The 16,847-nt window shown below is 39.9% G+C and overlaps 4 protein-coding genes across 4 annotated transcripts; 2 read left to right on the forward strand and 2 right to left on the reverse strand.

Annotated features, from left to right (window-relative positions):
- Positions 1-401: 401 nt before the first annotated feature.
- LOC128229180 (uncharacterized) lies at positions 402-1,691 on the reverse strand. Its single transcript, XM_052940908.1, has 2 exons — positions 1,561-1,691; positions 402-1,305 (listed from the first exon to the last, which is right to left on the reverse strand). Exons 1-2 carry the CDS (start codon positions 1,615-1,617, stop codon positions 976-978), a joined length of 387 nt encoding a protein of 128 aa, XP_052796868.1. The 5' UTR covers positions 1,618-1,691; the 3' UTR covers positions 402-975.
- Positions 1,692-5,947: 4,256 nt separating this feature from the next.
- Positions 5,948-7,017, reverse strand: LOC128226572 (uncharacterized). Its single transcript, XM_052936520.1, has 2 exons — positions 6,902-7,017; positions 5,948-6,733 (listed from the first exon to the last, which is right to left on the reverse strand). Exon 2 carries the CDS (start codon positions 6,720-6,722, stop codon positions 6,054-6,056), a length of 669 nt encoding a protein of 222 aa, XP_052792480.1. The 5' UTR covers positions 6,723-6,733; positions 6,902-7,017; the 3' UTR covers positions 5,948-6,053.
- An 83-nt stretch (positions 7,018-7,100) lies between these two features.
- Positions 7,101-8,464, forward strand: LOC128225614 (uncharacterized). Its single transcript, XM_052935508.1, has 2 exons — positions 7,101-7,148; positions 7,565-8,464. Exon 2 carries the CDS (start codon positions 7,581-7,583, stop codon positions 8,277-8,279), a length of 699 nt encoding a protein of 232 aa, XP_052791468.1. The 5' UTR covers positions 7,101-7,148; positions 7,565-7,580; the 3' UTR covers positions 8,280-8,464.
- Positions 8,465-14,912: 6,448 nt separating this feature from the next.
- Positions 14,913-16,276, forward strand: LOC128225615 (uncharacterized). The gene is made up of 2 exons (XM_052935509.1): positions 14,913-14,960; positions 15,377-16,276. The coding sequence occupies exon 2, from the start codon at positions 15,393-15,395 to the stop codon at positions 16,089-16,091; it is 699 nt and encodes a 232-aa protein (XP_052791469.1). The 5' UTR covers positions 14,913-14,960; positions 15,377-15,392; the 3' UTR covers positions 16,092-16,276.
- The last annotated feature ends 571 nt before the right edge of the window (positions 16,277-16,847 follow it).

The following is a 16,847-nucleotide window of genomic DNA, read 5'->3' on the forward strand; positions in this document are numbered from 1 at the left end:
AACAATAAAAGAGGTTGTGTGTGGAAATATTGATACCTGTTTGTCATTTATATGAAAATAATCGACAAATATCCCCCAACATTGCCATTAATGATGAGAGGAATTAAATAAACATATAATTTCAATAATTGGTTCAATAAACGAAATATTTTTGTGAAAATTGTCAATATTTCCATAAAATATTGTTTAACTAAAGAATAAATATTTGCGAATTAAGGTGGTTTAAAAAGTAATTTATTTGAAGGTGACTGTTCCATGTTTTCAAGATAAATAACATATTATTATTTCTTGTTGTCGTATATAGTAAAAATAACTTACACATGTATAATACAACACAAACAAATGTGAGTATTGTTTAACTATGCAAACATTAAAGATTTACTCTTACTCCCAAATTATATTAACAACAATTAATACAATTGTTTAGATATACCAAAAAGAATAAATAAATGTCAATAACTATGGTTCTTATGAAGGATACTGAGTTAAATTGAAAGAAAGGTGCAGAAAACACAGTATTTCTACCCTATGCGACGATAGTAAATCACTGTAAATCTTTTAGCATTCACCAATCATTTAATATGTTTGCGTTTTCAGCTATTAAATACACGGATATCATATTGTTAATAGTAAGTAATATTTCCCATAAGTGCATTATTTAGTATGTAGTTGGGTGTGTATCACTCAAAATGTATGTTTGTTTTACTTGTGTATGTATTGATTTTGAATAAGAGTATCACTTTAAGCGATAAACAACTATATGTTATAAACCTTATGTTATATTTAACATAAAAACGTATTCAAATGTAGCATTGTTTGGAACTAGTAGTTTAATAAGCCAACTTTGGTTTCTTTTCCTATTTGGTGGCAGCGCATATACAGTCTAAAGACATTGTTTTTGTCAAGATTCATATTTATTCTGATACCCGTCTTACACTTTCAACATGATGGTCGGGACATTTTGGTTGTTACATGTTACACGGTCACACATTTCCCGTATCTGGAGGGCGGGTAGCTGTGAGGGTCGAGCTCGTCTGAGGGTTCGCACCTGAGCCCGGGGCCACATGGACACAGTCCTGTGTAGTATTCGGCATCTGGGGAGAACTGGAGGCGGAGGGAGCACCAGGGCGCCTCTTCCGTTTTCCAGGGGAGGCAGTAGTGTACCATCCCGTCCCAGTCTGGTGGGACCTGGCGGTCGGACGGTGAGCGGCGTCCCAGAGCGGGTGTGTAGGAGCAGCACAAGTTGGTGTTGTTACAATGGTTGTTGGTGTTGCAGTGGTAGAAGCTGGTTGGGGTGAACTCCGCCTAAACACAATTTGTTAAAGTAAATCGTTGGTTAATTCGAGTTTCTACTAGTGACATTCAAATACATAGGGGCTGAAACCTTTTTACATTAACTCTAGAAACTAATTCTCCTTAACAGGGCGGAGAAGGCAATAATACGATATCTGGTAAGGTAGTTAAAACGAAATCATATGTTACAGTAATTGAATAATAAATGCGACTTTATTTGCTGTCATATATGCGTTACAAAAAAGCGAAGAGAAAAATACAATTTACCTTTAACAAAACAATGACCAAAGATAAATGGAGAATATAAGTAGTGATCCACGCCATTTTGAAAGAATTTCTCAAGAGGTCACATTTACTCTGTTCCTTATCAGGCGACCATAGATTGGAGCTCGATTATGTTATCTCTGTCCGTCGTCCGTCTAAGCAATGTCGACTTATTACAGGTAATCATGAAATCATCATCATCATCATCATCATCATCATCATCATCATCATCATCATCATCATCATCATCATCATCATCATCATCATTTATCATCATCATCATCACCATCATCATCATCATCATCATCATCATCATCATCATCATCATCATCATCATCATCATCATCATCATCATCATCATCATCATTTACTTCCACTATGGCCAGATTCATTCTCATCAAATTACATTATGAATCTCGTATCAGCTTCATCGGAACATTTATTATAATAACATTTAATATCGCGGATCCGAGACATATAGCGTGGGTGTCGTTAAAATCGCGGATCCGCGACATATAGCGTGGATGCCGTTAATATCGCGGATCCGCGACATATAGCGTGGATGCCGTTAATTTCGCGGATCCGCGACATATAGCGTGGATGCCGTTAATTTCGCGGATCCGCGACATATAGCGTGGATGCCGTTAATATCGCGGATCCGCGACATATAGCGTGGATGCCGTTAATATCGCGGATCCGAGACATATAGCGTGGATGCCGTTAATTTCGCGGATCCGCGACATATAGCGTGGATGCCGTTAATTTCGCGGATCCGCGACATATAGCGTGGGTGTCGTTAATATCGCGGATCCGCGACATATAGCGTGGATGTCGTTAATATCGCGGATCCGCGACATATAGCGTGGATGTCGTTAATATCGCGGATCCGCGACATATAGCGTGGATGTCGTTAATATCGCGGATCCGCGACATATAGCGTGGATGTCGTTAATATCGCGGATCCGCGACATATAGCGTGGATGTCGTTAATATCGCGGATCCGCGACATATAGCGTGGATGCCGTTAATATCGCGGATCCGCGACATATAGCGTGGATGCCGTTAATATCGCGGATCCGCGACATATAGCGTGGATGCCGTTAATATCGCGGATCCGCGACATATAGCGTGGGTGCCGTTAATATCGCGGATCCGCGACATATAGCGTGGGTGCCGTTAATATCGCGGATCCGCGACATATAGCGTGGATGCCGTTAATATCTCGGATCCGCGACATATAGCGTGGATGCCGTCAATTTCGCGGATCCGCGACATATAGCGTGGATGCCGTTAATATCGCGGATCCGCGACATATAGCGTGGGTGTCGTTAAAATCGCGGATCCGCGACATATAGCGTGGGTGTCGTTAAAATCGCGGATCCGCGACATATAGCGTGGGTGTCGTTAAAATCGCGGATCCGCGATATATAGCGTGGATGCCGTTAAAATCGCGGATCTGCGACATATAGCGTGTATGCCGTTAACATCATCGCGGATCCGCGACATACAGCGTGGATGTCGTTAGCATTACGAATGTCGTCCATTTTATCCATATCACTTTTTGTAATTGTTTGCATGAAAATAATTAGAAACGGCTTTGTACATAATTTTCCACTACGTAGCCTATTTAAAACTATATTCATTTATTATTATTACTAGTTCATTGTTTTGTTTTGTTTTGTTATATTTGTTTGTTTATCATGTCGTAAAATAGCATCGTGAGTGTTTCGAATGTCCTTAATGTCTCGAAAATTTTCAATATCCTGATGTTTGTGAATATCGCGTTCAAATCTCGTGTACGTTGACAATAATACGAATGTTTCCAATGTTAATATCGGGAACATTGTAAATGTCGCCAATGTTCCGAATGTCGCACATTTTGTGAATATCGCTGATGTCTTGAATGTTACGGATGTCGATAATATTGCCAATGTTATGAGTATCGAAAATGCTTTAAATGTCGCAAATTTTGGAATGTCGTGAATAACGCGAATGTTGTAAATGCCACGAATTTCAAAAATTTAAAATGTTGCAATTATTGTAAAAGTGCAAATGTCTTCATTTTTTCGAGTGTCGTAAAATTCGTGAATTTCGGGATTGTCGTCAAAGTAGGAAATGTCGTGGGGGTTCCAAATGCCAGAACGTTGCGATTGTCGTGAATGTCGAAATCGTCTCAAACTTTACTCTCCCGTCCACTCCATTTCGGCCGGTAAAATTACCCTGACCTCCTGTTAAATTCAAATAAATGAATTGAATAAAATTAAGATTTGCATTGGTCATAACAAACTTAAACTAGAAATCCCATTGACCCTTGTAACAAAACAAAGGGGTATCAGAAACGAGCTCTTGAGATTTCTGATTGTTGAAAAATTGAAGATTTATTTCCCCGCAAACGATTTTTCCAGAAAAGTAAGGGAGATCATCTGTGACGGATAAAGATATCTAGAAAAACGTTAAGAATAGCATACACATTGTTTTTGGACTCGATTATTTGGCGTAATACGGTTCTCCTTGTGTTGAGACATTCTTAAAAATCAAAGCGCTTTAAGCGTTGAACGGCTGTCGGCCTGCTACTGTTTAAGAGAGTGTAGTGCCGAATGAATCGGAAAGTATTGAAGATATCTCAGTTTGCCTCAGTAATTTCAGGTCCGAGCCTTGAGCAAGATGCATATCAACGGTAAGTTGTTTGAGTCATACGCCGAGGTCTCCGTTTCCTTCGGTTTGGTTCTGACAAAACGATCGGCCATTCATTGAATTATTAAAAATATTAAAGTAATATAAAAAGACGTAAACAACAACCCACAGCAAACTTTTAAATGAGCTCATACCAAAACATAAAAAAAACTCTTCAAAATATTTTCATTTGAGTTTGTGTATGTATTTAGTCAGATTTGTCAACTTGGTCAGCAGTTTCCCTCTATTTCTAAATTGTCTGCTATCTGGTCAGCCTGTTCGTAAGAGTGTCGAAACCGACGACCCAGATTCTATCTTTATCCGATCGTATTGTTACTAGATAACGGCTTTTTTTTTCATTTAAAATGTTAATTTTGAAACTATTTGCGTTTTCTGCTTTCATATTGCGTTTTGCTACATGACGATTAAAAAAGGGCGATTTCTTTGATTTTAATTGCGTAATTACTCAAACTTATTTGCACTGTTTTAACCGCACATCATTTTATGAACAATCATTACAAAGTTACATTAACAGCTTCTTATTCATAACGCATCTCCGTATTTATTAGAGCAAATAAGTAAAGCAAATGCGGTTGTTGACCACATCAGTTCTAACATCGCTGGGGTTGATACGCCCGTGCGCGCATTAATTCGTTGGATATCAAAATGTTACGTCGATCTACGATGGTAGTTTCCGATTAATGGTTTTAAAATGTGAATGCCTGACAGCCTACAGCCTAGAAACGTGTATGCTTGTCGAGTTAATGTGCTGACCAGTTAGCTGACGATATGGAAATAGTGGGATACTGCTGACCAAGTGCTGACCATATAGATAAAGAAGGAAATTCTTTTATGTGAAATGAACGTAGTGTGAAGAGTTATTTTATGGTTCATTATGTACTACATGTATTAGTTTGTCAAATATTACTTTTATGATGATAATTTATTTATATTCTAGTTGACATTTAAGAAGAGCGTATAATTGCAAGCCACAGTCAACTAGCTTACTTCCCCCAAGCTCGATCATTATAGTCTAAACAAATGTTCTCAAGGACTTAAGACCTGTTCGTTAAATATTTTGATGCCTACAATAAATGATGCAGCACATGGCGTTTCGCTACCTTTTAAGGGATAAAACCAGATCTGTATTGAAAAATAGCACTTAAACATTGCGATACTCCAATGATGATTTATTATATTGATATTATTTACATTCTTCTGGGGGTTTTGTTTTGAATTATCTTAGTAAAATTCGTATGCAGCCAATATTCCGGGAAATTAAATATTTTCCTTAAGTGTTTTTTTTTTTTATCTTCGACGGGTTAACATTATAAGTTACGATGTTAGAAGGTAACGCGATATGGGATATGCGGGGTGCAGAAAGCTCGCTTTCTTCCGATATGGTTTCCTTTTCCCCGTTTGTTCCATACCGCGTCACCTATTATCCCCGTAACGTAAATATCACATCGACAACCTGTTTACATTGGTCAATTTATGAAAATTGTTCATTTATACATCGGAATAGGAAAATAGACGCCATTTGGGTACGATTCAAAGATGTGACCAAATATGAAAAAAAATATGGGGTCACTGCGTTACCAGTGCTGAACCAATGGCGTTGCATCATTCATTACGAAGGCGTCATATACTGAACACAGATACAACCTTATACTAGAGCTTTATTCATTAACTTACGACGTGTTGTTCAAAAGCGTCTAACCTATGTAAGAAATCAAGACTGAACTTTGTCCAAGGGAAACTACCCCCATTCACTATTCCAAAACCTTCTAAAATGATGGCGTCCCTTGCAGAGGATTTGACCGTCATTTCTGTGAATACTGTCTACTATATGTTCGCCTAGGGGACGGGCTTGACGTTTTTTGTACATCGGGGTGTTTTCGGGATGCGAGCAGGTGAACGTGGAAGTCGCCAAAAGGGCGATCTTTGCTGCCCAAAACGTCCTGCAGATGTTTAGAGAGGACGAATCGCACATGGGGCGTGTCATCTCCACTTCCGCCTCGTGAAAGCCGCCCCTCTGAATCAATTTGGCCGTCACCTTCTCTCAGACGCTCTGTAAGTCCCTCTAACCTTTGCTTGGTCCTCTTCGCGACCTTCAGTCTGTCATTCAATTGCCGCTGCATCTCTTGGCGACTTGCGGCCTTCATTTCGTCAAGTTTCCCTTGCAGGCGCTGGAGCACAGTACTCATCTGGGTTTCAAGACGCTCACGTTCCTGTTCTGCACGGAGGAACATCCCCTCCCTGGCTGCCTCTGCTGCTGACACTCGTTCTTTCATAACGATCAATTCACACGCCAGACGTCCATACCGTGACCCCATGCGTTTGACGTCGTGAACGTCGATAATATCACAAGTTTTGTGACCATCGAGATAGCACTGTACACACAGGAGAGCCTGGTGGTCGCGACAAAGTACTTGTGACGTCACATCCGGATGGATAAGGCATGTTGGTTGGCCTTTATCTAACTGAGACATCACAGTTCTTTCTGAAATACACGTCGTACTCACTTAATTATATTAACACAGTTTATAATTGCAATTACTAGTACGACATCTCTGGATGATGCATAAAAACATCGTTTTATTTCAAACGTAGCGGGTTATTTTGCTCTTTTTTACTTTACAAGTACATGTAGACAAAATCGCGTAAATACCTGTAGTTCTGATATATTATTTTATCCAGAAAGTCTTTAGCTTGCACATTTATATGAACGCAACTATCTCAATCAATGTGTGCATAATCCAAATATTACAAGTTAGTACACTCATGATGATTGAATCATTAATTGTCTCCATTATTATCTCAAAATCTTCATTGAAGAGCTCAATGCAATATTTAATTGACATGTTGCCACTTCATCAGAGTCAACGCAACGCCAAATTAGAGGATTGAGTGTAGGGGTAAGTTCCATCTGTTAATAAAAGGACAGTTTTGTTATTCGTCGAGTATTAACACAATTGTGTGTTTTGTCTATATTTCTTGTATATTAGATCTTTAATTCCGGTGTGTATGGTCTTATATTATAACAAAGCTATAAAAATTACCACTTTTTCGACGTTGTTCAATTGGAATTAAATGATGAATTTCTTTCTTTGATTTCATAGAATCTGTATGAATTCGATTTACTTTACAAAAAATTACTAGGACTAGACAAAATTAGAAAACAGTAAGTCAAAAAGTGTTTTATATATGTTCCTTTCTAAGAGTAAATATCCTAATACTATCAAATCGTATGTATATTTTGAAAGTTCCTTGTTCGTTTTTGCTATTTCCTTTCTTTCACTTAGCACACTCTTTTGGTATACATGTATTTTAGGTAAGCGGCACAGATCATGTCTGAAAGAGCGAGCATGCGGCCACAATGCGAGGGTTCGGAGGCGCACAAACCTGACGACGCTCATGCGCTATGCAACTCGCACGGCACCTTCCTGTGCATCCAGTGTCTTATCGAGAAGCGCCATCTAGAGGAGGGCACGTGCTCTGTGGTCGATCTCCGGAAGTTGACTTCGCGGTTGGACCGCGCACGCATACAGCGTCTCGTCCTCACCCAGATGGCCACACGGCGGCTCGCGCAGAAGGAGGATGCGGAACAACGCCTAGAAAAGGAAGGTGGGAACGTTGAGCTCGCCATGGAGACAGCTCTCGAGCGCCTGAAAGAGAAACTGACCTTAATGAAGGATCAGAGCGTTGCTGCCATGGCCGGCGACATCGAACGCCGTCTAGCAATGCCAGAAGTCCGTAAGGAGAGAGACGCGCTTGGAAAACTGAAATCTACATTGCAGGCGAGTATTGACGCCCTACTTGTAGCCGACAAAACCGGGGCTGATATTTCCGGGAAGGACCTCCAGAAATACAGGGATCAGGAAAAGCAGGCGGCATTAACATTGAGGCATTTGAAGAAAGACTTTTCGGGAGATATAGTGGCAAGGTTTGACCTGTCACCAAGTATCAGTGAAATATTGTCAGGTCGAATAATGACGCTGGGAAAAGCTGCTTTTGATTCTTCGCACAAGACTATACGGCACCCATAGCAACCGGAGTGACAACACACACAAAGTCGTTTATTTGGTACGTGAAATCAAAGTGGACACACTATTTTAAGATCAGGTTTAATATTAAATGTTGTATATGTCATTTAGAACCATAGTGTGATAGTTGCAGAAACTTTGTATGAAAGTGTTTCCATTTAATTTAATAGATATGAATTCAATCGCTTTTTCGTCTTGATTTAAAGACAACGTTCATAGTTAAGCGTAGTTTTAAAGTTTAAACATATGTTTATGCTAACATATGGCAGACGGACGGACGGACGGACTCCCATATATCGACCTTTGTAAGGTACTTTACCATCACTCCCATTATAAAAATATACCCACTAAAGCCCTGCTAACCCTAACTAACCCTACCCAACAAGGGCTACCCAATAAATTTGATCTTCTATAAGTAATGAAGGTATAAGTACCCAATATATACCCATTCGTGTGTGCAGACAGACAGACAGACAGACAGACAGACAGACAGACTGGCAAGTAGATAAAAGAACGCGAGGCACATACTGATAAACTGACAGATGTGCAGATGACAGAGCGAGAGTACAGATGACAGAGTATCACTTTAAGCGATAAACAACTATATGTTATAAACCTTATGTTATATTTAACATAAAAACGTATTCAAATGTAGCATTGTTTGGAACTAGTAGTTTAATAAGCCAACTTTGGTTTCTTTTCCTATTTGGTGGCAGCGCACATACAGTCTAAAGACATTGTTTTTGTCAAGATTCATATTTATTCTGATACCCGTCTTACACTTTCAACATGATGGTCGGGACATTTTGGTTGTTACATGTTACACGGTCACACATTTCCCGTATCTGGAGGGCGGGTAGCTGTGAGGGTCGAGCTCGTCTGAGGGTTCGCACCTGAGCCCGGGGCCACATGGACACAGTCCTATGTAGTGTTCGGCATCTGGGGAGAACTGGAGGTGGAGGGAGCACGAGGGCGCCTCTTCCGTTTTCCAGGGGAGGCAGTAGTGTACCATCCAGTCCCAGTCTGGTGGGACCTGGCGGTCGGACGGTGAGCGGCGTCCCAGAGCGATTGTGTAGGAGCAGCACAAGTTGGTGTTGTTACAATGGTTGTTGGTGTTGCAGTGGTAGAAGCTGGTTGGGGTGAACTCCGCCTAAACACAATTTGTTAAAGTAAATCGTTGGTTAATTCGAGTTTCTACTAGTGACATTCAAATACATAGGGGCTGAAACCTTTTTACATTAACTCTAGAAACTAATTCTCCTTAACACGGCGGAGAAGGCAATAATACGATATCTGGTAAGGTAGTTAAAACGAAATCATATGTTACAGTAATTGAATAATAAATGCGACTTTATTTGCTGTCATATATGCGTTACAAAAAAAGCGAAGAGAAAAATACAATTTACCTTTAACAAAACAATGACCAAAGATAAATGGAGAATATAAGTAGTGATCCACGCCATTTTGAAAGAATTTCTCAAGAGGTCACATTTACTCTGTTCCTTATCAGGCGACCATAGATTGGAGCTCGATTATGTTATCTCTGTCCGTCGTCCGTCTAAGCAATGTCGACTTATTACAGGTAATCATGGAATCATCATCATCATCATCATCATCATCATCATCATCATCATCATCATCATCATCATCATCATCATCATCATTTATCATCATCATCATCATCATCATCATCATCATCATCATCATCATCATCATCATCATCATCATCATCATCATCACCATCATCATCATCATCATCATCATCATCATCATCATCATCATCATTTACTTCCACTATGGCCAGATTCATTCTCATCAAATTACATTATGAATCTCGTATCAGCTTCATCGGAACATTTATTATAATAACATTTAATATCGCGGATCCGAGACATATAGCGTGTTTGTCGTTCATATCACGGATCCGCGACATATAGCGTGAATGTCGTTAATATCGCGGATCCGAGACATATAGCGTGAATGTCGTTAATTTCGCGGATCCGAGACATATAGCGTGAATGTCGTTAATATCGCGGATCCGAGACATATAGCGTGTATGCCGTTTATATCGCGGATCCGCGACATAAAGCGTGTATGCCGTTAATTTCGCGGATCCACGACATATAGCTTGAATGTCGTTAATATCGCGGATCCGCGACATATATAGCGTGGATGCCGTTAATTTCGCGGATCCGCGACATATAGCGTGGGTGTCGTTTATATCGCGGATCCGCGACATATAGCGTGGAAGTCGTTAATATCGCGGATCCGCGACATATAGCGTGGATGCCGTTAATTTCGCGGATCCGCGACATATAGCGTGGATGTCGTTAATATCGCGGATCCGCGACATATAGCGTGGGTGTCGTTAAAATCGCGGATCCGCGACATATAGCGTGGGTGCCGTTAAAATCGCGGATCTGCGACATATAGCGTGGGTGCCGTTAAAATTGCGGATCCGCGACATATAGCGTGGATGTCGTTAATATCGCGGATCCGCGACATATAGCGTGGGTGTCGTTAAAATCGCGGATCCGCGACATATAGCGTGGGTGTCGTTAAAATCGCGGATCCGCGACATATAGCGTGGATGCCGTTAAAATCGCGGATCTGCGACATATAGCGTGTATGCCGTTAACATCATCGCGGATCCGCGACATACAGCGTGGATGTCGTTAGCATTACGAATGTCGTCCATTTTATCCATATCACTTTTTGTAATTGTTTGCATGAAAATAATTAGAAACGGCTTTGTACATAATTTTCCACTACGTAGCCTATTTAAAACTATATTCATTTATTATTATTACTAGTTCATTGTTTTGTTTTGTTTTGTTATATTTGTTTGTTTATCATGTCGTAAAATAGCATCGTGAGTGTTTCGAATGTCCTTAATGTCTCGAAAATTTTCAATATCCTGATGTTTGTGAATATCGCGTTCAAATCTCGTGTACGTTGACAATAATACGAATGTTTCCAATGTTAATATCGGGAACATTGTAAATGTCGCCAATGTTTCGAATGTCGCACATTTTGTGAATATCGCTGATGTCTTGAATGTTACGGATGTCGATAATATTGCCAATGTTATGAGTATCGAAAATGCTATAAATGTCGCAAATTTTGGAATGTGCGAATAACGCGAATGTTGTAAATGCCACGAATTTCAAACATTTAAAATGTTGCAATTATTGTAAAAGTGCAAATGTCTTCATTTTTTCGAGTGTCGTAAAATTCGTGAATTTCGGGATTGTCGTCAAAGTAGGAAATGTCGTGGGGGTTCCAAATGCCAGAACGTTGCGATTGTCGTGAATGTCGAAATCGTCTCAAACTTTACTCTCCCGTCCACTCCATTTCGGCCGGTAAAATTACCCTGACCTCCTGTTAAATTCAAATAAATGAATTGAATAAAATTAAGATTTGCATTGGTCATAACAAACTTAAACTAGAAATCCCATTGACACTTGTAACAAAACAAAGGGGTATCAGAAACGAGCTCTTGAGATTTCTGATTGTTGAAAAATTGAAGATTTATTTCCCCGCAAACGATTTTTCCAGAAAAGTAAGGGAGATCATCTGTGACGGATAAAGATATCTAGAAAAACGTTAAGAATAGCATACACATTGTTTTTGGACTCGATTATTTGGCGTAATACGGTTCTCCTTGTGTTGAGACATTCTTAAAAATCAAAGCGCTTTAAGCGTTGAACGGCTGTCGGCCTGCTACTGTTTAAGAGAGTGTAGTGCCGAATGAATCGGAAAGTATTGAAGATATCTCAGTTTGCCTCAGTAATTTCAGGTCCGAGCCTTGAGCAAGATGCATATCAACGGTAAGTTGTTTGAGTCATACGCCGAGGTCTCCGTTTCCTTCGGTTTGGTTCTGACAAAACGATCGGCCATTCATTGAATTATTAAAAATATTAAAGTAATATAAAAAGACGTAAACAACAACCCACAGCAAACTTTTAAATGAGCTCATACCAAAACATAAAAAAAACTCTTCAAAATATTTTCATTTGAGTTTGTGTATGTATTTAGTCAGATTTGTCAACTTGGTCAGCAGTTTCCCTCTATTTCTAAATTGTCTGCTATCTGGTCAGCCTGTTCGTAAGAGTGTCGAAACCGACGACCCAGATTCTATCTTTATCCGATCGTATTGTTACTAGATACCCGCTTTTTTTCATTTAAAATGTTAATTTTGAAACTATTTGCGTTTTCTGCTTTCATATTGCGTTTTGCTACATGACGATTAAAAAAGGGCGATTTCTTTGATTTTAATTGCGTAATTACTCAAACTTATTTGCACTGTTTTAACCGCACATCATTTTATGAACAATCATTACAAAGTTACATTAACAGCTTCTTATTCATAACGCATCTCCGTATTTATTAGAGCAAATAAGTAAAGCAAATGCGGTTGTTGACCACATCAGTTCTAACATCGCTGGGGTTGATACGCCCGTGCGCGCATTAATTCGTTGGATATCAAAATGTTACGTCGATCTACGATGGTAGTTTCCGATTAATGGTTTTAAAATGTGAATGCCTGACAGCCTACAGCCTAGAAACGTGTATGCTTGTCGAGTTAATGTGCTGACCAGTTAGCTGACGATATGGAAATAGTGGGATACTGCTGACCAAGTGCTGACCATATAGATAAAGAAGGAAATTCTTTTATGTGAAATGAACGTAGTGTGAAGAGTTATTTTATGGTTCATTATGTACTACATGTATTAGTTTGTCAAATATTACTTTTATGATGATAATTTATTTATATTCTAGTTGACATTTAAGAAGAGCGTTTAATTGCAAGCCACAGTCAACTAGCTTACTTCCCCCAAGCTCGATCATTATAGTCTAAACAAATGTTCTCAAGGACTTAAGACCTGTTCGTTAAATATTTTGATGCCTACAATAAATGATGCAGCACATGGCGTTTCGCTACCTTTTAAGGGATAAAACCAGTTCTGTATTGAAAAATAGCACTTAAACATTGCGATACTCCAATGATGATTTATTATATTGATATTATTTACATTCTTCTGGGGGTTTTGTTTTGAATCATCTTAGTAAAATTCGTATGCAGCCAATATTCCGGGAAATTAAATATTTTCCTTAAGTGTTTTTTTTATCTTCGACGGGTTAACATTATAAGTTACGATGTTAGAAGGTAACGCGATATGGGATATGCGGGGTGCAGAAAGCTCGCTTTCTTCCGATATGGTTTCCTTTTCCCCGTTTGTTCCATACCGGGTCACCTATTATCCCCGTAACGTAAATATCACATCGACAACCTGTTTACATTGGTCAATTTATGAAAATTGTTCATTTATACATCGGAATAGGAAAATAGACGCCATTTGGGTACGATTCAAAGATGTGACCAAATATGAAAAAAAATATGGGGTCACTGCGTTACCAGTGCTGAACCAATGGCGTTGCATCATTCATTACGAAGGCGTCATATACTGAACACAGATACAACCTTATACTAGAGCTTTATTCATTAACTTACGACGTGTTGTTCAAAAGCGTCTAACCTATGTAAGAAATCAAGACTGAACTTTGTCCAAGGGAAACTACCCCCATTCACTATTCCAAAACCTTCTAAAATGATGGCGTCCCTTGCAGAGGATTTGACCGTCATTTCTGTGAATACTGTCTACTATATGTTCGCCTAGGGGACGGGCTTGACGTTTTTTGTACATCGGGGTGTTTTCGGGATGCGAGCAGGTGAACGTGGAAGTCGCCAAAAGGGCGATCTTTGCTGCCCAAAACGTCCTGCAGATGTTTAGAGAGGACGAATCGCACATGGGGCGTGTCATCTCCACTTCCGCCTCGTGAAAGCCGCCCCTCTGAATCAATTTGGCCGTCACCTTCTCTCAGACGCTCTGTAAGTCCCTCTAACCTTTGCTTGGTCCTCTTCGCGACCTTCAGTCTGTCATTCAATTGCCGCTGCATCTCTTGGCGACTTGCGGCCTTCATTTCGTCAAGTTTCCCTTGAAGGCGCTCGAGCACAGTACTCATCTGGGTTTCAAGACGCTCACGTTCCTGTTCTGCACGGAGGAACATCCCCTCCCTGGCTGCCTCTGCTGCTGACATGCGTTTGACGTCGTGAACGTCGATAATATCACAAGTTTTGTGACCATCGAGATAGCACTGTACACACAGGAGAGCCTGGTGGTCGCGACAAAGTACTTGTGACGTCACATCCGGATGGATAAGGCATGTTGGTTGGCCTTTCTCTAACTGAGACATCACAGTTCTTTCTGAAATACACGTCGTACTCACTTAATTATATTAACACAGTTTATAATTGCAATTACTAGTACGACATCTCTGGATAATGCATAAAAACATCGTTTTATTTCAAACGTAGCGGGTTATTTTGCTCTTTTTTACTTTACAAGTACATGTAGACAAAATCGCGTAAATACCTGTAGTTCTGATATATTATTTTATCCAGAAAGTCTTTAGCTTGCACATTTATATGAACGCAACTATCTCAATCAATGTGTGCATAATCCAAATATTGCAAGTTAGTACACTCATGATGATTGAATCATTAATTGTCTCCATTATTATCTCAAAATCTTCATTGAAGAGCTCAATGCAATATTTAATTGACATGTTGCCACTTCATCAGAGTCAACGCAACGCCAAATTAGAGGATTGAGTGTAGGGGTAAGTTCCATCTGTTAATAAAAGGACAGTTTTGTTATTCGTCGAGTATTAACACAATTGTGTGTTTTGTCTATATTTCTTGTATATTAGATCTTTAATTCCGGTGTGTATGGTCTTATATTATAACAAAGCTATAAAAATTACCACTTTTTCGACGTTGTTCAATTGGAATTAAATGATGAATTTCTTTCTTTGATTTCATAGAATCTGTATGAATTCGATTTACTTTACAAAAAATTACTAGGACTAGACAAAATTAGAAAACAGTAAGTCAAAAAGTGTTTTATATATGTTCCTTTCTAAGAGTAAATATCCTAATACTATCAAATCGTATGTATATTTTGAAAGTTCCTTGTTCGTTTTTGCTATTTCCTTTCTTTCACTTAGCACACTCTTTTGGTATACATGTATTTTAGGTAAGCGGCACAGATCATGTCTGAAAGAGCGAGCATGCGGCCACAATGCGAGGGTTCGGAGGCGCACAAACCTGACGACGCTCATGCGCTATGCAACTCGCACGGCACCTTCCTGTGCATCCAGTGTCTTATCGAGAAGCGCCATCTAGAGGAGGGCACGTGCTCTGTGGTCGATCTCCGGAAGTTGACTTCGCGGTTGGACCGCGCACGCATACAGCGTCTCGTCCTCACCCAGATGGCCACACGGCGGCTCGCGCAGAAGGAGGATGCGGAACAACGCCTAGAAAAGGAAGGTGGGAACGTTGAGCTCGCCATGGAGACAGCTCTCGAGCGCCTGAAAGAGAAACTGACCTTAATGAAGGATCAGAGCGTTGCTGCCATGGCCGGCGACATCGAACGCCGTCTAGCAATGCCAGAAGTCCGTAAGGAGAGAGACGCGCTTGGAAAACTGAAATCTACATTGCAGGCGAGTATTGACGCCCTACTTGTAGCCGACAAAACCGGGGCTGATATTTCCGGGAAGGACCTCCAGAAATACAGGGATCAGGAAAAGCAGGCGGCATTAACATTGAGGCATTTGAAGAAAGACTTTTCGGGAGATATAGTGGCAAGGTTTGACCTGTCACCAAGTATCAGTGAAATATTGTCAGGTCGAATAATGACGCTGGGAAAAGCTGCTTTTGATTCTTCGCACAAGACTATACGGCACCCATAGCAACCGGAGTGACAACACACACAAAGTCGTTTATTTGGTACGTGAAATCAAAGTGGACACACTATTTTAAGATCAGGTTTAATATTAAATGTTGTATATGTCATTTAGAACCATAGTGTGATAGTTGCAGAAACTTTGTATGAAAGTGTTTCCATTTAATTTAATAGATATGAATTCAATCGCTTTTTCGTCTTGATTTAAAGACAACGTTCATAGTTAAGCGTAGTTTTAAAGTTTAAACATATGTTTATGCTAACATATGGCAGACGGACGGACGGACGGACTCCCATATATCGACCTTTGTAAGGTACTTTACCATCACTCCCATTATAAAAATATACCCACTAAAGCCCTGCTAACCCTAACTAACCCTACCCAACAAGGGCTACCCAATAAATTTGATCTTCTATAAGTAATGAAGGTATAAGTACCCAATATATACCCATTCGTGTGTGCAGACAGACAGACAGACAGACAGACAGACAGACTGGCAAGTAGATAAAAGAACGCGAGGCACATACTGATAAACTGACAGATGTGCAGATGACAGAGCGAGAGGCAGACAGCAGACAAACAGACAGCAGACAGACAGACAGACATACACCAGTATACACTATTAACATGGACATAATAATACAAGGCATTGCCATCAGAAGAGTAAACAAAGAAAAAAAAACGCCGAAAGAAAGATATCACATGTGATAACCTAATGCCTTTCAAACCCCTTCCCCAAAATATAAGTGGTTTAAATGTAAG

Source organism: Mya arenaria, chromosome 3 (genome assembly GCF_026914265.1).
Source record: "Mya arenaria isolate MELC-2E11 chromosome 3, ASM2691426v1".
Taxonomy (NCBI): Eukaryota; Metazoa; Mollusca; class Bivalvia; order Myida; family Myidae; genus Mya; species Mya arenaria.

Bases quoted from the DNA above. Each gene is read 5' to 3' on its own strand.
- LOC128229180 (XM_052940908.1), bottom strand. From the start codon at position 1,617: ATGGCGTGGATCACTACTTATATTCTCCATTTATCTTTGGTCATTGTT. The intron at 1,306-1,560 runs GTAAATTGTATT...AATTGTGTTTAG, and splicing joins TGGTCATTGTTTTGTTAAAG to GCGGAGTTCACCCCAACCAG.
- LOC128226572 (XM_052936520.1), bottom strand. From the start codon at position 6,722: ATGTCTCAGTTAGATAAAGGCCAACCAACATGCCTTATCCATCCGGAT.
- LOC128225614 (XM_052935508.1), top strand. From the start codon at position 7,581: ATGTCTGAAAGAGCGAGCATGCGGCCACAATGCGAGGGTTCGGAGGCG.
- LOC128225615 (XM_052935509.1), top strand. From the start codon at position 15,393: ATGTCTGAAAGAGCGAGCATGCGGCCACAATGCGAGGGTTCGGAGGCG.